Here is a 21,166-nt window from a genome sequence, read left to right as displayed (position 1 = left end):
CTGATGCACTTAACCTATTTTCAAATAAGCAGATGGATTTCAGGTCTATTGTGGGATTAAGATAAACATGCTATGAACATGTTCAGTTGGGACAGTCAGCCAAAAAACAACGGTGACACCATTGCCCCCAAAGTGAAAAAGATTATTTGAGGACTTGATTGGCTGGGTATCAGATCAGATCATATCAGTCGCTCAGTTGTGCCCGACTCTTTGCGACCCCATGAATCGCAGCACGCCAGGCCTCCCTGTCCATCACCAACTCCCAGAGTTCACTCAGACTCACGTCCATCGAGTCAATGATGCCATCCAGCCATCTCATCCTCTGTCATCCCCTTCTCCTCCTGCCCCCAATCCCTCCCAGTATCAGAGTCTTTTCCAATGTTTGCATGAGGTGGCCAAAGTACTGGAGTTTCAGCTTTAGCATCATTCCTTCCAAAGAAATCCTAGGGCTGATCTCCTTCAGAATGGACTGGTTGGATCTCCTTGCAGTCCAAGGGCCTCTCAAGAGTCTTCTCCAACACCACAGTTCAAAAGCATCAATTCTTCGGCGCTCAGCCTTCTTCACAGTCCAACTCTCACATCCATACATGACCACTGGGAAAACCATAGCCTTGACTAGACGAACCTTAGTTGGCAAAGTAATGTCTCTACTTTTGAATATGCTATCTAGGTTGGTCATAACTTTCCTTCCAAGGAGTAAGCGTCTCTTAATTTCATGGCTGCAGTCACCATCTGCAGTGATTTTGGAGCCCCAAAAATAAAGTCTGACACTGTTTCCACTGTTTCCCCATCTATTTCCCATGAAGTGGTGGGACCGGATGCCATGATCTTTGTTTTCTGAATGTTGAGCTTTAAGCCAACTTTTTCACTCTCCGCTTTCACTTTCATCAAGAGGTTTTTGAGTTCCTCTTCACTTTCTGCCATAAGGGTGGTGTCATCTGCATATCTGAGGTGATTGATATTTCTCCCGGCAATCTTGATTCCAGTTTGTGTTTCTTCCAGTCCAGCATTTCTCATGATGTACTCTGCATTTAAGTAAATAAACAGGGTGACAATATTCGGCCTTGACGAACTCCTTTTCCTATTTGGAACCAGTCTGTTGTTCCATGTCCAGTTCTAACTGTTGCTTCCTGACCTGCATATAAATTTCTCAAGAGGCAGATCAGGTGGTCTGGGATTCCCATCTCCTTCTGAATTTTCCACAGTTTATTGTGATCCACACAGTCAAAGGCCTTGGCATAGTCAATAAAGCAGAAATAGATGCTTTTCTGGAACTCTCTTGCTTTTTCGATGATCCAGTGGATGTTGGCAATTTGATCTCTGGTTCCTCTGCCTTTTCTAAAACCAGCTTGAACATCAGGAAGTTCACGGCTCACATATTGCTGAAGCCTGGCTTGGAGAATTTTGAGCATTACTTTACTAGCATGTGAGATGAGTGCAATTGTGCGGTAGTTTGAGCATTCTTTGGCATTGCCTTTCTTTGGGACTGGAATGAAAACTGACCTTTTCCAGTCCTGTGGCCACTGCTGAGTTTTCCAAATTTGCTGGCATATTGAGTGCAGCACTTTCATAGCATCATCTTTCAGGATTTGGAATAGCTCAACTGGAATTCCATCACCTCCACTAGCTTTGTTCATAGTGATGCTTTCTAAGGCCCACTTGACTTCACATTCCAGGATGTGTGGCTCTAGGTCAGTGATCACACCATCGTGATTATCTGGGTTGTGAAGATCTTTTTGTACAGTTCTTCTGTGTATTCTTGCCACCTCTTCTTAATATCTTCTGCTTCTGTTAGGTCCATACCATTTCTGTCCTTTATCGAGCTCATCTTTGCATGAAATGTTCCTTTGGTATCTCTGATTTTCTTAAAGAGATCCCTAGTCTTTCCCGTTCTGTTGTTTTCCTCTATTTCTTTGCACTGATCGCTGAAGAAGGCTTTCTTATCTCTTCTTGCTATTCTTTGGAACTCTGCATTCAGATGTTTATATCTTTCCTTTTCTCCTTTGCTTTTCGCTTCTCTTCTTTTCACAGCTATTTGTAAGGCCTCCCCAGACATCCATTTTGCTTTTTTGCATTATTACTGCAAATATCAGCTACAAGAGCACTGAGTGTACAATATTGGATCATTTCATACTTGTTGATTGATGCTTGAGAAAAGCTAATTTTGAAAAAAATTTAGGATCTGCCTTGATTCAGAACCTTCATAGGTTTGGGTTTACTTCAGAATGCTGGCATCTACATTTCTGATTTCAGTACACAGGTTATAAAAATAAATGTTCCTCCTTTTCAGAAAATTTAGAATATGAAGGAATGAATTTAAGCATTTAAAGCAAATCAGGGCCTTTCAGTGGAGCTTATTGGGAAGGGTATTGGACTTCAAATCCTAAAAAGTTAATTATGCTTATTTCCTCCATGCCTATATCCCAAATGTAGATTTAATGTACCATCAGACTGCATATCTGTTATTTTTTAAATTTCTATGTCCTTATAATCTGTTTACATTTTAAAAATTTACCATTCATTGCAAAATCATGTTATGTATTTGCGAGTTAGAATATAGGAGTTTCCCCATCATTTGAAGTCTCTGTTTTTGCCCTTTAAAACTTTACAGGGATCAGGAATGATATTCTTCAAACAAGAGCACAACAATGCAATCTCTGTTAAATACTAATGTGTAATTCAGACCAACGTGGCTGATGGAGACTGAAAAGTAGCTAGTAATTTACTCACTTACAGGACAAAGGTAAGAGCAGGAACTGAAAGAAATAGGAAGAGGTGGCCTGCCTCACTGTGCTTAAAACAGCCAGTTGAAAATTCTACCTGTTCATAAAGTGAAAGTGAAGTCTCTCAGTTGTGTTGCGACTCCCATGTCCGTGGGATTCTCCAGGCAAGAATCCTGGAGTGGGTTGCCATTTCCTTCTCTAGAGGATCTTCCTGACACAGGGATCAAACCCAGGTCTCCCACACTGCAGGCAGACTCTTTTCTGTCTGAGCCACTAGGGGCTCCTAAACAGCTAGCAGAGCACTTAAAAGCAGACTTTACAGCACATCCGCAACCACTTTTTCCTCTGGATCCCGCCATATCTATGACACCGGAAGGCAAGTTTTAGATCTAATCCTTCAGGGGAAGAGTTTGGCAAAGGGAACCTCCACAGCCAAACACATGAAGGAATGACAAAACAATGCATGGTTTTCATAAACCCACAAGACTGCTCACCCTGCATCTTGGGCTTCATGAGCTCGGAGGATAGATAACAAGTTATTGTGCTGCAAGAATTCACATACAGCCGGGTAACTGCCAGAGAGAGAGAAAGAAAAGAGAAGCATCTGTTAAAAAATCATCAAGAGCATATTTCCTATAACATCCAGACCTATGTGATCTGATCAAGTGTAATCAAACATGTAACATTTATGAGACAAACTTCTTGGTTCTAAGGACAGGTGTTTCCCTGTGGCAGAAAAAATACCTATAGCCGAACTTTCTTTTTTTTTTTTAATTGAAGTACAGTTGATGTGTTAATTTCTGCTGTACAGCAAAGTGATTCAATTATATATATATATACACTTTTTTATTTTCTTTTCCATTATGGTGTATAACAGTATATTAAATATAGTATCCTAAGCCATACACTGAGACCTTGCTGCTTATCCATTCTGTATATAGTAGTTTACATTGCCTATAGATGTATTTCTATTTACTTATTTGTTTATTTAGGTTGTTCCAGGAGGCTTGCAGGATCTTAGTTACCAGACCAACGATCAAACCCGGGCCCCCAGCAGCTGAGGCATGGAGTCCTAACCACTTGGACAGCCAGGGAAGTCCATACTTCTGAAGAGCTGGAGGTGTATAAATTGGAAAAAGTATCCACTCATAGACAAAATCAACATTATCAAGTCTATATCTAACTATAGAGTGAACAGAAGTATAAATATAACATGAGAGTGGAATTTAAAATATAAACCCCCATTTTCTCAAATACTGCCCTATATGTATTTGGGTGCCTGCTTGGGAGCTTGATAGAAATGACTGAGCTAGGGAATGGCAGAGAGTAAGCCTTCTGAGAAGTCAAATTGTCAACATCTTTATGGGTAAGTCAACTGAATATGTCATTCAAAATCTAAACAACAGTATGAAATTCACAAGATTTAAAAATGTGTACTTTAAATATGACCAACAGAATTTTACCTTGAGGCTTATTCTTGATTGTGACTCATTAAAAATATCAAATATACAATAAAGATGATTTTGTCTATTAAGAAAGTCTCAAAACCAAAGATGGAAATGTAATTAAAAATGAGATTGAAATTATAAATTAAACATGGAAAATCTTTTGCCATCACTTTATCTCTGCTCCAAGAATTTTTAATGAGAAAATGTATATCATAAAAAGAAATACATTTTAGATAATTCAAATCAAGAGATAGCAAACTGATGCTTGTTTAAATATAAACAATTATAGATACTCACTAGAATCTAAACTACTAGAACCTTTCTCAGAAGACAGAGGACGAGATGGCTGGATGGCATCACTGACTCCACGGTTATGAACTTGAGCAAGCTCTGGGACATGGTGAAGGACAGGGAAGCCAGGGTGTGCTGCTGTCTATGGGGTCTCAAATGGACACGACTGAGCGACTGAAACACAACATACACTAAACAATTCCCAATTATAAAAAAAAAGATGAAAATAGCTTCTACGCTACAGATTTTCTAAGAATTCTCTGATGAATAGGAAAAAAATACCAATGGCATACCATTGCAGGGATACTAATGATAAACAGGATTCTGTTTTTAGACCTCAAATCAAAAACAGTCTTTGCGCCTGTGCACACATATTTGTATGCATGTGTCTGAGTGTGCATATATGTGTGTTCTACAATATTCTAGCAATTCACTAAGGGAGAGAAAAAGAGGAGACATCCATGACGCCTTCACTTCCCAGTGTTCCAGGTCATTCCAATAAATGAATAAACCATCTAATTGATGAACATTAGCATGACCTACTAACTAGAGGAGATGGTTCCCCAAGTGACTACATGGAAATATGGCCACAGGGTACCTAGATTATGCGTTGACCAACATGTGTCTTCAAAGACAGTTCTACTTTGGGAGAAGGTGAGTATACCACCTTTCCAGACCAGTGCGTCAACAAAAGAAACATTTCCGAGACACTGGTTGGTCTTCAAAATACAGTACATTTGCTTGTTACATATTAAGCTATAAAATGCCCAGCCAAGGGCACTCAGTAAATGCTCCTTCCCTGTCTCTTTAAGCAGTGTACTCACATTTCATGTGCCCTCACAATGGTTCTTTAGAAGACACTTTATTGCCTTGTACCACTGTAAGACAAAGGTTGTCTGTCTAGGTTTGTTACTTATTTCCTTTGGGCACATGGCTTGGCTGCTCTTTTTTATCTATTTTTTCCTTTTGGAAGAACTTACCTAGTCTTATGAAAATATCATTTTAATATATTTTCCTCATGCTAAACCTTACATGTTTAATCTAAGTTTCCTCCCATGGAAATATATGTCATTTTTAATGAAAATCTGAAGAAGATAAAATTAACATAGCAGTAATTTGCTAGGTTAATAGCTTTAAGTGAGGAACACTTGCATTATTACTTGGAACAAACTCATTTTGAAGAAGATATTTCAAAATGTAAAAGCATGTATAATCTCATACTTGAACTTCCTAAGAATTACAAACATTTTTCTAAATAATAATTTCTTTAATTAGAGATAAAAACCTTCTACCATATTTTTATGGAAATATACATGAGAATAAACCACAAAGTATTTAGCTGAAAAGCATTTAAAAACATATATGTAGAGTGGTAGGAAAAGCACAGTTCAGAACACGTTTAACAACACAGAGAGAGTTGGAAAATCATTAATTCATGAATAATTTATCAAAGACTTATTGGTAATTTTTTTTCCCATTTGTTATGAGACACAAGGAGGGTGGCATGCTAAGTACAAGGAATGGTTTCTGTTCTGAAGATACAATGCACTAGGTAGGAAAATAAAAACATACAGTAAAAAGCTTCATTAAAGATAAAACAGTAAAGTTTCATAGAGACATTATAAAGAAAGAAACAAAGCATGTGGTCTCAAGAAATCTTTTTAAAAAAATCTTTCTCTTGTACTAGATCTTTTTTCTTGTCTTTCTTTCTCTTTTCACTACTAAGGTGATACTTCTGAGCTCACCAAGAAGAAAGAGTCTCTTCCTCCAGGCTGATCAGTCCAAAAAGGGGCCATGGATGAGCCTTCTGAGCAGAAGGTGGGCTGGATCTCAGACCCCCACCATGTGCCTCCACAGGGGCACATTTTCAGGAACAACTTATCTGCAAGAGTGATTTTGCTGGAAAGGTTTCATCTAACTCTGTGTCCTGAGCAGGTCTGGTAACAACACTTGCTTCAAGGGTTGGTAAAGACCAGGGATGCTTTCAGCTATTCATTTACCACAATGTGTAGCTATATTTGGGGGAAGAAGTTATTGTATTCTTTGATGCTTATTTTTTTTCTATTGGAATATGAGTATTCCTTAAGCACTAGAAACTGTGTCTTCTCTGAGTAGAAAACAAGGTAAAAATCTCCATAGAATAATGAGACTATTATCATAGTATCGTAGACAAAATCAATATTATCAAGTCTATATCTAACCATAAAGTGAACAGAAGTATAAATATAACATGAGAGTGGAATTTAAAATATAAACCCCCATTTTCTCAAATACTGCCCTATATGTATTTGGGTTCCTGCCTGGGAGCTTGACAGAAAGGACTGAGCTAGGGAATGGCAGAGAGTGTTATTTATTTCATAGAACTGAGATGAAGATTAAATGAGGTAGCAATATATGTAGATGTTCTGGCCCAGAGCCTGGCCCATAGCAGTAGACATTCAGCAATGTCTCCTACTTGTCTCCCCACCACCATGGTGTGGTGGGAAAAATACAACACAGAATGAATGGTGAGGCAGCAACTCCAGATTCCAGCAGTAGTTGTTCCATTTAGTAGTTGTGACTTGTGTTAGATCTCAGGGGCAATGACTTATGGGGATTAGTAGACAGGTAAGGTGCTAGAATTCCACACACACGCACAAAAAAGAGGAATAGGAAGGAGACTGAGCATGAGCAAAGGTGAAGCAGAAAAGACAAAATCATGAGAAATGATAGAAAAAACTGTTTTGGCAGCAGAGCAAATAGCTCTTATTAGACTAGACTCATTCTGCTGATGCTCTTATTTTTGTTTCTGGTTATGTTAAAATATATTTTAGACCCTGAAATAAATCTTGTAGATTTCAGATGCTTTAACCATGCTAACACCCAGCAAGCATTATTAAAATGGCCATTTTATCCTTCTGTGCCTTTGCATATCCTTTCCCTGTGCTTGTTTGTTTGTTTCTTCATGAAGGACCACTTTTCTGCCAAGCCTGAGCTAAATTATCACTTGGGAAACCTTCCCTTCAAACCTACCTCACCCTGAGGTGTACAAAATTGCTGCATCCACCATGTTCCCATAACATATGAATCTAATATATCACTTGTCATGCTGTAGTGTAATTTATGTTTCTACATCTGCTCTCCAGTAACAGTGAATGACTGCCTTAAGAGACAGACACTTTTATTTGTCTTCATATCCTAAATGCTCAGCAGCAATTTTTCAGCTTACTGATGCTCATACGTAATTGTTGTAGTAGCCTCAACATGGGCGGTTACATAAGTGAGAGATGCAAAGGGTTTCTCTCCCTCATTGGCTTCTCCCTCATTGGCAATCCCTCGCCAGTGGACCAAGAGAAAGCCTCCATTCACCTCCTTGGTGCCTCAGTAGCTCTCAGCCCAGTAGGACGGAGGGCTCACTCCCCTGCCCAGCTCCCTCTCGGCTCCTTGGGACCTGCCAATGGATTACTAGCCCCGGGATGTCCTGGTGCTGCCTAATGACGCCAAGACTATTGTTTCCTAGGACGTGCTGTGTTTTCTCTCTGCCCAAGGGTGCTCTAATTAATTTCATTTTGCCCACTAAGGATCATGTCTGGTAGGGTTCCAACTCTTCCTGCCAGAACTTCACCAGAGCTTAATTAGCCCTTACTTGCTCCTAGCTGCCAGGTGCCTCAGGAGCAGTGAGCGAATTTTATTTAAGGCAAACTTTTATTGAAGTACAACATTTTAACAGAAAACTGCACAAATGAGAAGATGACAAATTGATACACAAAACTGCACAAATCGGACAATTACAACTGGACACCCTTGTAACTAGCACTCGTATTGAGACAAAGAACATTACCTGAACCCCAGCAACTTTTCACATCTTCTTTAAGTCACCATTACCTCCTCACTAAGGGTAACTACCATCCTGGTTTTTAATGTTATAGATGGGCTTTCTCTAATGCTGAATTCCTATTTCAATGAAATCACCAAGTATACCCCTTTAGTATCTGGTTTCTTCAGCTCATCATTATACTTGTGACACTCATCCATGTTGTTCTGTGCAGTTTTGGTTAACTCATTCTCATTTGCTGTATTTAGCTGTATAAATATTCTATAATTTATGATTCATTCTACTAAATAGACATTTGGGCTGTTTCCATTACTTGGCTATTGAATACTGCTGCTCTATGTCATTTGGCACACATGTGTAAGCGTTTCTAGTTGATAAAAAAACAGGAGTAGAATAGCTTAGTTATGAGGGTCCAGCTTTAGTGTATACCACAGCAGCTACCTATAATTTGGGACTGGAGGTCCAGTGAGACCATTTGGGTAGTCATCTTTCAAGAATTCCCAGAGCATTATTTTCCTCATATTTTTTACCACTTTTCCTGCCTGCAAGAGCCTTCACCACTGATTCTGGTTGGATATATTCTACTCATCCTTTAAAGCTCAGGACTAACAATATTTCTACCATGAGGAGTCTCTTAAACACCATCCATCCTTGTTTGGGGCTGTGTGTGTGTGTGAAAGAGAGAGAGATAACTTCCACATTTATTGCAAAACTACTCACCTTGCAATTTATTTGTCAGTTTATTTTTCGGTCTCTGACACTAGACTGTCATTCCCTCAAAGGCAGGGACTTCGAGCATCTATAAAACCTCACAGAAGGCATATATAGTACGTGTTCGGCTAATATTTGTTAAATAATTGAATGAGTGAATGAATTCTCCAAAGAATACTCGTGAATCTGGAATAGTTGAATTGAGGTGAGGGGAGGGGAAGGATGCTGTGAAAGCAGGTATGATTTCAACAGACTAAAAATGGTCTTGAACTCAGAGTGGGAAAGAGGGAAGGCAGGATGGTCTAGATGCTGGTTATATTTTAAAGAGAGGGCCATTAAAATATGATGACTGGCTAGTGGTGATTTCAATGCAAAAAGAAAAAGAAAAAATATTTGCTATTCTGTATAACTGGGAAAATAAACCGTTAATAGAAACAGAAAAAACAGGAGAAATCCCCAGGGGAAAGGTAAATAATAAACCTCTTCAAGCAAGGTGAGTTCAAGAGAAGGTTGACAAAGGAACATCTAAGATGAAAAATTCCAGCAGAAAACTAGAAACAGAGAATGCTTGCTCAGGAAAGATAAAGAGATAAATGGACCAGGCACAGATCTGGTAATCTAACCAGAGTTCATAGTTTACAGTGAAGCTAAGGACACAGATGAGGTTCTTGGGTAAAGTGCGAAGAAAAAACTGTCAAGAACAGGAGGAAGACAAAGAAAGATGCAGTGGAACAGACGGATCTGCCTGATAAGTTGGAGGGCAAGCAGGATCTGTGAAAAAGGAGGAACCGCAGGATTTCAAGGTGGAAAGGGCCGACAAGAATGCCAACTGCAAAAGAGCAGTGGGGCAGCTTGGGAACAGAAGAAAGGCTGCTGATCTGCGATTGAGAAACCAACAGTGACTGGAGTGAGCTGCCATTTGCAGCTTCAAAAACACATTTTAAGTGACCCTCAAGATGTTTTCAAATCTCAGTGCTTAGAGGAATGTGAGAGTGGTTAGTTAAACTTACTCCTGGAGCAAGCTAAATCTAGAACACAAAGCTCACAGGACACACCCAAGGCCAACAACCCAAAGCACCAAGTCTGGCCAACAGTTTCATTTGCTCTAATGAAGATGAAATTTTTACCTCTGATTTGTCATGATCTTCACAAATCTTTACAATCTAACTCATGGCTCGTTCAAGCATCTCAGTTACTTCAACGTTATAGTCACTGAGCGTGCAAACTCTGGTCTAAGGTTCTAGAGGTAATAGTAGCACTGGAGCAAAAAGGGATTCCTTCCTCTGTCACATGCACTGTCTTCTATAACTCATGAGCAGCATCAGCAAATCCTTCTACATGCATTTGTCCATGCAACTTCATTGTATTTAAACCACTGCCCAGACGATACATTAGATCATGGACAGAGTGGCAGAGCAAATTAAATCCACAAACTACAGACACATGTGAAATAAAACTGGGAGTTGTGGATGAAAGTAACTGCCAATAACTCTACCTGTTTTTCCTGTTCTTCTACCAGTTTTCTTGTTCCTTTGTACCTGTTCTAGACCGGCTTTATAAACCATGGCCATAGAACATGCCTTGACACCTTCAAGATGGCACGAAAGAAAAAAGAATCCAAAAGGTCTAGAGGAATGCGTGAGCCATTTTTCTCTTCTTCAGATAAGACATAATTCACACTGCTTTACCATTAGTCAGAGGACACAGGCTGCGGATTTTGACAGTCAGCATTCGTCATGGCTAAAGATCACTATCTCTTAAGAACCTCTAATGAGATGAGTTTAACAATCATTTTGTTGAGAACAAAGGTATGAAAGCACATAATCCTCTAATTATCTAGTTGATGGACTTTATCTCTGATGTAAACACATCTAAGTCTACAGCCACAAAACAAAAATATCATAACTTTATATAAGTTCAGTACAGGACTTTATTTAGAAGATGACATATTTGAACAGCTAACTCAGCTAACAGAAGAATGTTATACTGTGAATTAAAGAACGATTAATACTATATGTGTTAATATCAAAATCAAGAGGTTTATAATTTGTTTGATATTGTATTATTGAAGTGCAGCTCAGTGGCATCAAGTAGGTAATTTAAACACTCTTGGTATAATTAAGGATTTAACACTAGATCTGAAAAATTGAACACTTGGCAAATACAGTTGTATTTCAACAAAACAACTTTTCCCTAAAAGTTAGAAGTCTTTAATAAAAGATTACTCCCCAATTAACTAATTACTGAAAAGAAATCTTCAGGCTTTTCGGAAATACTATACCATGCCTTTATTTTAGCCAAAGTTTCCAAAACTTGGAAATGAACTGCAAACTTTCTGATAAAGAGGCTTGGAACAAACCTCTTAATATTTAAAACAAAGACTATTCTTTGAATGATGGCTTACAGTGAACAAGACTTTCTGTTCACAAACTTCAATTTCTCAATCACATCAACAGATAAGCAAAAGGAAACTTTTTTGCCCCATCAGGGAAACAACGTATGGAACAAAATATTCCAGAATAAACTCTGATCAGTGTTATGCAGGAGGATGATATCTGCTTACTCAAGAGATGAAAGATATGGAGTTGGATGCAGTTCACAGAGTTCTTCCAGTCTGATCATTAGCTTAGCTGCCAGGGCAGGAACTGAGTGTAAACTTCAATGACTACCGGGTATGATTTTTCAGTTAAGAGAAAAAAACAAAAAACAAAACCCATACTGTATTCTAGAGCTTAAATTCTCAACTTCTCCATAATCTCTTTTGCATTGTCATTCTGGCCACTTTCACATCAAACTGTACATCTGATAAGGGAACCGAGTGAAACTGCGGTAATAAAATGCAGTAGGCTAAAACTGAGGGAAAATAAGATATCAGGAAGATCACGAGGACATGCAAAAATCCCAACCGAGTTGTTGACTTCTTTCTGAAGTGCTCTGAAGTATTACGGGTATGGGGAAATCGCCATACATTTGCAAACAGAAACATTACTATAAAAATTTTGTCAATTTGGCTTGTCAAGTGCTAAAAATAAATTTACGGTGGTACTTATATACTGGGTTGCTACTAATTTTAATTAATTATTCAGGAAGTCTGATGAACTTAGGAAAATTTAAGAATAACTTGAAAATAATTTAGTTAACCAATTTAAAATTTTCTGATTTAAGATATGAAAACTGGTAAAAACATTTTTAAGTGATTACATAATTGAATGAAAAAAAAAATCAAGGCTGGCACTGGATTTTTTTCCCTATGGTTCTTGAAACAGAACCAACTTTCTGCTAAACCCTACTATCTTCTTCAGCTGCCTGGACATCACGAAACTACTGGCCTCTTTTATGCCTTTTCTATTCTTCACAGATAGTGTATCTATACATCTATATCAACACATCCATTTATTTATCTATCAATTTATTTATATTTCTATTTTCCAGGGGCTAAGAATCTATTTGAACCAGGCTTTCAAAGAGAACCTTCATTTATATTTGTTTCCTAGGAAAGTTACACACATAACAAATAAATCAAATACATGGACTGATCAATGACAACAGTTCCGAATGACACATGCTCCAGGAGGTGGAGCTCTCCGACCTCACCTGTAGAAGTATGAACACCCCCTGACTGTGTTGTGAGTGAAATGTTCCTGAGTCTTCTCGTTTCCAAAATCTTCCAGCGGGTCTGACCACAGGATATCACACATAGGTCCATAAGCAGGTGGTTCTTTGAATCGGTCTAACTAAGAAAAATAGAAGACAGAGAGCAAAATACTAATCTTTGGAAAGTTGGAACTTGGAAGAAACCAGCATTTCACAAAAACCATCTTTGCTTCCCAGTCACTGTACAGTGAACTCCCCAACCTCTCTCCTGTTCTGAGGTCTTCCCTCCCCATTCGTCTACTCCTCACCTCTTCCATTTTCCTTCCTTCTTCTTCCTGATGCTCATTTATTATCTGCCTTCATTTCACCTTATACCTCTCACTTCTTTAATTCCCACTCTGTTTTTCCTTTCTCCTGATTTCCTCTTTGTCTTTCTCTCCTTCTTAGTTTTTTTTAAATCTAGCCAAGTGTTTTAGTTATTACCAAATGATATTCTACCTGTGTTTCATTTCTTGAGAAGCTTTTATTTTACTTGATTTTTGGGGAAATTTTTGTTACTGCCTCCCATTGAAATGTGATTTAGAAATCAGGATAGGGAACAACTTATGGTGTTTATATTTAACAATATAATTTTGAGAACAGATAGCTTTCATTTTGAGAGTAAGTACTTGCTGTATGACATTTTGGGTATTCACTCATTAGGGGTTAGGTTTCTAATTAAAACCAAGCTGATTAGTTACCTTACATACAAATCCTAACAATAAGCAGTAAAATAAACCCCAATTTAGCAGGTCATTTTTCAGTTCACAGTCCTAATTTTCCTAGCTTACCTGAAGTCCTCATATGAAATCAATTTTCCAATTTTCTAGCTACATATGTTTAGCAAAGCCATATTTCAATTTAAAATGGTGCATTTAGAAGCTATGAGCACTATAATAACCGGAAATGACATTTCACCAACAATTTTATAATATTGTCACTTTCCCATAGTTTATCCTGATTTAACTGCAACGAAAGGATTTGGGGTGAAGTTAGCAGATACTACGCAGTCTCTTGAAGAAAAGCATAACACAGCTATGAAAACTCATTAAGAACCAAAATTCTGCATATTCAATACTGTAATATTGGTTAAATAAAATATTGGTTAAAAAAAAAACCCAACAACCCATGGGACAGGTGAATATGTAAGTCTGACAGCCCATGAAATTCTTTTTCTGAGACATACAAGGTAATGTAAATAATAGTCTTGCTACATAGCTTTTTTTTTTTTTTACTAATATCTAAAAAGTACAAAGTAATATTTCACATTTTCAACACACAATGAAAACCTTCAATAAGACAAGACACTCTATATTTCAACCATTTTGCTATCCATAAAATATTCATTGCAAACTTAGACTTGCTTAAGAGACTTAAGTAATTTATGTTTTTGAACAATTCATACAAGAAAAATAATGCTTGTCCATAAAAATACAGGATTTCTTTCTAAGAAACAAGAACTTATTATTAGGGCTAGAGCCATAAAGGAGGAGACACTTTCTGACAAAAGTGGATTCCCAGCTAGAGCTTTGGTAAAGCAACCAGAGTACAGAATTTACTCTGGAAAAGTTATAAAATGCATTCTAAAATTAATATCATCTACAGTTAAACAACTATGAAATTAATTAAATAAGTGTGGTAGAAATGCTAATTGACATATGGAAAATGCAAACCAAAAGTCACTCTACATCAAAGTCTAAAGCATAATGATACAAGAGAATTGAACAGAATATCTGAAACATGCTAGAAACAAAGTCCTAGGGTAGGCAAAGGATATTTTAAAAATCTACATAATTTGTGATAAGAAGTGTAGTTACTGATTTCGGGAGTCCATCAGATTGCAGAATAAACTGGTTTCATTCATGCATAAAGTGAACCGCACTATACTTGAACTCAGTGACTACATTTCAGTGTCCTGTCTCCACAGAACTTTAAATGTAAAGCAAATACCAATCCTTTGTGTGTTACAAAACACCAGAAGCAGATGTGTAATGGCATCTTATAAAAAAGGGCACGAGCACACAGAGCAGGCTTATTTAATGTACTTTCATTTCATCTTAAAAATAAAACCCATGCACTTCCTTTCTAACAGGAAAGTAAATACAATCTTATTTTTTACATTTGAAGACCTGAACTTTAATGATAGAGCATTCAGGTAGAATTCAAATGTTTTACTTACCTAAATATCATTTTCCTTTAAAAAGCAATGACATTTTAAAAGGATACTGAGCATAATCAAAGAAATAAAAGATGTCTCTTCCACTAAATAAAAATATCCTATGCTACATTTTCTCATGAAAGAGGTTATTTCCACACCACCCTAACTCATCTTTGGCTAAAACAACACTAATAGCTAGTGTTAAATTAAGTAGAAAAATATTTGTTGCAAAAAATGAACTGCTTTTCACCTCGCCACTCAATACAATCAATAGAATAGCATCATTGCCTTTGTTAGATTGTTACATTAAAAGTTTAAGCTGTAAAAGTAGATTTTTTAAAGAATAATAATATGGACACATTTTAAAAGTCCTGTTGTGATATTTCCCCAAGACAAAAACAATGTCTTTTAACTGTAATATGTCATGAATATACAATGGGTTGTTTGAAACAAGTCAAAAGGAAATGAAAAGGCATATATCCTTTTTGCGATCAAATATTTTACATTTCTAATGTCATTTCACATGGCAAAATGAACCCTGGGGTTTTAAAGTATAAATATATCCTTCTTTCTAGATAAAAAATGAATACAAAGAAGACATTCACGACTATTTTGTTGCTACTGCTAAGTCACTTCAGTCGTGTCCGACTCTGTGCGACCCCATAGACGGCAGCCCACCAGGCTCCCCCGACCCTGGGACTCTCCAGGCAAGAACACTGGAGTGGGTTGCCATTTCCTTCACCAGTGCATGAAAGTTAAAAGTGAAAGTGAAGTCACTCAGCCATGTCCGACCCTCAGCAACCCCATGGACTGCAGCCTACCAGGCTCCTCCGTCCATGGGATTTTCCAGGCAAGAGTACTGGAGTGGGTTGCCATTGCCTTCTCCCATGACTACTTTAGATCATTTTAATTCAAAAAGTTATTGTTAAAGGCAGGGAAATTGATGTTATGCATTTATTACCGAAGGAGTAAAAAATGGATAGACCTGGAAAATAACAGAACTTACTTTTCTGATATCATCTAAAGTGTTTATCTCTGGAGACAAACCGCCGTGTACACACAGGAACTGCTGGTTCATCAGGGCAGCCAGGGGCAGGCAGTCAAAGGCATCCATGCAGGCATCATATACGCGTTCTGAATACTTTATTTTACCTTTAAAACATTATCAAAAACCAATTACTTACTCTTATGATTTCAGAAGTAGGACTGGCTCATAAAAATTAATTTTTTTGTTTTTCTGCTGGAATGATATTAGCATGTAAGTACACATGCAAAGCTCCAAATATGATTAAAGACTTTTAAATGTTATATATTAATGTTTATATCTACTGTTTTTTACTTTTGTGGTTCATCCATATTTGACCCTTTTAGTAATTTTTTCTATAATGGAGGAGAGAACTCTTGCATACATACATTTCTGCTATTTATCTACAGTGTTAGTTGCTTAGTCATGTCCATTCCATGTGACCCCATGGACTGTGGCCCACCAGGCTCCCTTATCCATGGAATTCTCCAGGCAAGAATACTGGAGTGGGTAGCCATTCCCTTCTCCAGGGGATCTTCGTGACCCAGGAATTGAACCCAGATCTTCTGCATTGCAGGGAGATTCTTTACCATGTGAGCCATCAGAGAAGTCCTATTCATCTACAAATGTATATTAAAAACAGAACAGAACACAAAAACTAGCAGATGAATGGAAGAAGATACAAAACCGGATGATTCTCCGGAACTTTCTTACAGAAAAGCAGATAGCAAGAAAGTTTCCAATGTTGCTTCTAAATCACTGCACATTGCTTTTCCTTTATTAACTTATAGCAAATGTTTTTAGAGAAGTTTTGTGTTCCATTGAAATAGGGCTAAATGAATGACAGAAAGAAATTTAAGTTTCCAAAGACAATGAGGAAAATTAAGAGAGAGGAAAATGACATTTATATGAGGTACTTCTCACCCCTAGTTTATTTCTATAAGAAGAAGTTGTCTTTAATTCTGTAAAATCCACTTGAGGCTGGTAAATCCTTTGCATCCAGAAAGAGAAGCACAAGGTTGAATCTGTCCTCCATTTGATTTTATTGAGTGATGTGAGATTAAAAAGTAGGATTATCCTGAACAGCAATATTCTGACTACTAACTTACTTGCTTGTTGCTTAGGCTTGTTGTTGTTGTTAAGTTGGTAAGTCATTTCCAACAACTCTTTGCAACCCCATGGACTGCAGCATGCCAGGCTTCCCTGTCCTTCATATCTCCTGGATTTGCTCAAACTCATGTTCATTGAGTCAGTGATGCCATCCAACCATCTCATCTCTGTCACCCCCTTTTCCTCCTGCCTTCAATTTTTCCCAGCATCAGAGTCTTTTCCAATGAGTTGGCTCTTTCCATCAGGTGGCCAAAGTATTAGAGCTTTCCTTCCAATGAATATTCAGGATTGATTTCCTTTAGGATTGACTGGTTTGATCTCCTTGCTGTCCAAGGGACTCTCAAGGGTCTTCTCCAATACCACAGTTCAAAAGCATCAATTCTTTAGCACTCAGCTTTCTTTATGGTCCAACTCATATCCATACATGACTACTGGAAAAACATAGCTTTTGCCATATGGACCTTTGTCATCCAAATGATGTCTCTGCTTTTTAATATGCAGTCTAGGTTTTTCAGTTTTTCTTCCTAGGAACAAGCATCTTTTAATCTGCTGTCTAGGTTTGTCACAACCTAGACAGCAGATTAAAATGCCTTTCTTTCTAGCAGCAAGCATCTTTCAATTTCATAGCTGCAGTCACCATCTGCAATGATTTTGGAGACCAAGAAAATAAAATCTGTAACTGCTTCTACTTTTCCCCCTTCTATTTGCCATGAAGTGATGGGACCAGATGCCATTATCTTCATTTTTTGAGGGCTGAGTTTTAAACCAGCTCTTTCACTTTCCTCTTTCACCCTCATCAAGAGGCTCTTTAGTGCCTCATCACTTTCTGCCATAAGGGTGGTGTCATCTTCATATCTGAGATTGTTGATATTTCTCCTGGCAATCTTGATTCCAGCTTGTGATTCATGTAGCCCAGCATTTCACATGATATACTCTGCATATAAGTTAAATAAGCAGGGTGACATATACAGTCTTGATGTATCCCTTTACCAATTTGGAACCAGTCAGTTGTTTCATGTCCAGTTCTAGCTATTGCTTCCTGACCTGCATACAGGTTTCTCAGGAAGCAGGTAAGGTGAACTGGTATTCCCATCTGTTTAAGAATTTTCCAGTTTATTGTTATCCATACAACCAAAAGCTTTGGCTTAGATGATTTTCTGGAAACCCCTTGCTTTTTCTATGATCCAATGAATGCTGACAATTTGATCTCTGGTTCCTGTGCCTTTTCTAAACCTTAGGCTAAATCACATCAAATATTAATTCCAATTTTATATCATTTATAAATAACTTATAATTTTAAAAGAAAGTCTTAATTCTCTTAACTCGCTATGCTCAGAAAGTAATATGAAATGATATGGTCTCATTTTTGAGCTTTTTACTTTTAAGCAATGGATCATAATGTAAAACTCTGTATGGATTAAAATTACTATTTAGTATACACGATGTTAAAAGAGAAACCAGAAGTATACTTACATTCTTGTTTAAATGTGAAATACTCTGTTAGATGTCTACATTCATGATTTCCACGAAGTAAAAACAGTGTTTTGGGGTAAAGAATTTTCAAAGCCCACAAATACAGCACACACTGAGAAAAAAAAGAATAATATAAAAATAAATATTTTCCATTATAGTTACACATACTTTGGCTCACACACCAGGAAGACATGAACAAAATGTGCTAGTATGACCAAAAGTCTCCAAAAGACTAAGTTTTTTTTAAGGAAGATACTGAAAATCAAACAGAAACATTCTTTCGGTACCAAGCCAGGTTCATCCGTGTGTGCTCAGTCGCTCAACTGTGTCCAAATCTTTCGCCAACCCATGGACTGTACCCTGCCAGGCTCCTCTGTCCACAGGATTCTCCAGGCAGGAACACTGGAGTGGGTTGCCATTTCCTTCTCCAAATGTTCACCTATACTAAAATATAAACATCACACTGGGGATCTAGACAACACACGCAAACAAACAATGGAGTACATACAGTCTACTGGATAAAACCAAAATGAAAATATATTAAAAATGAAAATATACCAGTGTAAAAGTATGAGAAGAAATGTGATGAACAGCTAATAAATAAAATAAAGCCACTTCTCTTTGTAAAGCTAATTATTTTGAATAGAAATGGAAAAATTAGCAAGGAAAGGCCTGACAAAATTTGGAAGCGAACACTGACAAGCTCAGGCTAACCTGGATTGTGTCTCTATTTTCTGTTATGTTCTTCTCTCCTTTACTAGTCTCCTCTCCCATTATCTTGTCTCTTATTTCAGTGCTTTTGGTATTTAAAGCCTTGAGCTTTTCATTTCATATATAATTGTAATCAAAATGAAGGCCAGGGAATCTCACTACACATGCTGTTGACAGCTAGGGGAAACTTTTCATATACTTAAAACTCACAAAATAAGTAGTTGTGTATTGCAGTTTGTATAAAAATGAGGCTTGGAATCAACCTACATTGACACAGTCTTCCAGAAGGGTGAATAAAGATAACTGGGATACTCAAGTATTAATATAAATTTCATTATCCTCAAATAGCATTCATTAAAAATCCACAGGGAAGAGAAAAATCACACTGAAAACAAGTGTGCTTTTTTATTCTCATGAACTTTATTCGGAAAGTGAAGCTAAAGAACCAGAAGAATATTGAGACAAGTCTGATTCTAGTTACTAAAATCTAAAACCCCAAATAAAGCAATATTTACACTTAATAATGAGCTTTCTAACACATGGCAGGAATGAGGGTCAAGCCATTGGCAGTTCATCTGTGGTGCTACCTGTGAACAGTCATCATTTGTCAGCCTATATGATTACTTATTAAGTCAATGGAAGTAAATGTTTGAATACATAGCCCTAGTTTTAAAGAAAGAAAAAATATGTATTATTGAGTTGTTCAAGCCAGATACTGTCCCCAACTATGTAATTATAATTGAACAAACAAAAATGATGAGCTAACATCAAATTTTAAATATATATGTTACATTAAATAATTTTACAATGATTAGTTTGTGCTTATAATTATTACCTAAAGTTCACGTGAAAGATGATATTACTATTTCTGAGAAGTTGACCAATTGACCAAATGGAAGGATTATGATCTTTTGATAAGTGTAAAAATCCCCTATTATCTCAGTGGGTAGTAGGTGGCTCAATGAGTCTCTCTTACGTATCAGGTTTAGAGGTACACTTACAATGTTCTAGCAAAACAAATGTGTATTATCAAACTTGTCTCACATTTCAGAGAAGATATACACTGTTATTAACATCAATGTGAAAGCTATTCTCATTTTAAATTTATATGATTGTATCATATGTATATTTTGTTTATATATTATGTATAAATAGTGCAATTTAAAATTATAAAAAATAAATTTATAAAAATATATTTATATAAAACATTTATATCTTTATAAAAATATTTATAAAAATATTTTTATAAAAATAAATTTATAAAAATATAAATTAAATTATAAATTATATATGTTATATTTTTCCCAAATAGATTGCTAACACTGGATGTTTGATTTGGAATAGGAATGGGTATGTGAAATTCTTTAAAAATTACATTCACTTGTTGAAATTGTATTTAAGGCATATAGTGGGGGAGAGACTATGTGCTTTGGCTATATTGTAGTTACTTTTTAAAAAGATTTTGTTTTTTGTTTTCACTAAGGTATAATTTATATCCAGTGAAATGTATATATCTTAAATGTACCAGTAAATGAATTTTTCCATATGTATATTCCCATGAAACCACCACCCAGATTCAGTTACATTTCAGCATCCAGATGGCTCTTTTGTGCCCTCCTCCAGTCAATACCCTTTGGAAAACGTTACCACAGTTCCGAACTCTTTAGATTAGTTTTACCTATAACAATTTATTTTAAAGCAAAGCTATAATCTCTCCAACAAAAATCTAAACTGCAACTTAACCCCACTCAGATACTACCAAAGGAATCACATTCTAGAGCCCATATATTCTTTTTCTGCCATCTGTTAACCCCACTCAGATGCTACCAGAGGAATCACAATCTACAGCCCACATACTCTTTTTCTGCCATCTGTTAAAGATCATGTTTTGACATCAGCACATGGCTTTATCACCTCTAGTCTTAATTACTGTAGCTCTTTTATAACTGAAAACTCAAAGGTTCTATGGTTTCCTTATCATATCTATTTACCTTTTCAACGATTCAATACACATTTCATATCCCTTATTATGTAATGGACATAAAGCTCCCTGCATGTAGTAGAAATTTA

General features: G+C 36.9%; 1 protein-coding gene across 2 annotated transcripts in view; it reads right to left on the bottom strand.

The window, feature by feature from the left end:
- The window catches only part of PPP3CA (protein phosphatase 3 catalytic subunit alpha), a 325,113-nt gene that overhangs the window by 51,082 nt on the left and 252,865 nt on the right, over window positions 1-21,166 (bottom strand). For both annotated transcript variants that reach the window (XM_061419557.1, XM_061419558.1), the window contains exons 4-7: window positions 18,386-18,497; window positions 15,785-15,930; window positions 12,582-12,721; window positions 3,218-3,295 (exon numbers count right to left, since the gene is read on the bottom strand). In XM_061419557.1, the coding sequence (XP_061275541.1) occupies window positions 3,218-3,295; window positions 12,582-12,721; window positions 15,785-15,930; window positions 18,386-18,497 (476 nt within the window). The remainder of the gene's footprint in view (window positions 1-3,217; window positions 3,296-12,581; window positions 12,722-15,784; window positions 15,931-18,385; window positions 18,498-21,166) is intronic.

This window comes from Bos javanicus, chromosome 6, assembly GCF_032452875.1.
Source record: "Bos javanicus breed banteng chromosome 6, ARS-OSU_banteng_1.0, whole genome shotgun sequence".
NCBI classification, from domain to species: Eukaryota; Metazoa; Chordata; class Mammalia; order Artiodactyla; family Bovidae; genus Bos; species Bos javanicus.
Note: the sequence above shows the minus strand (reverse complement) of the source record. Positions and strands in the feature narration are given on the sequence as shown.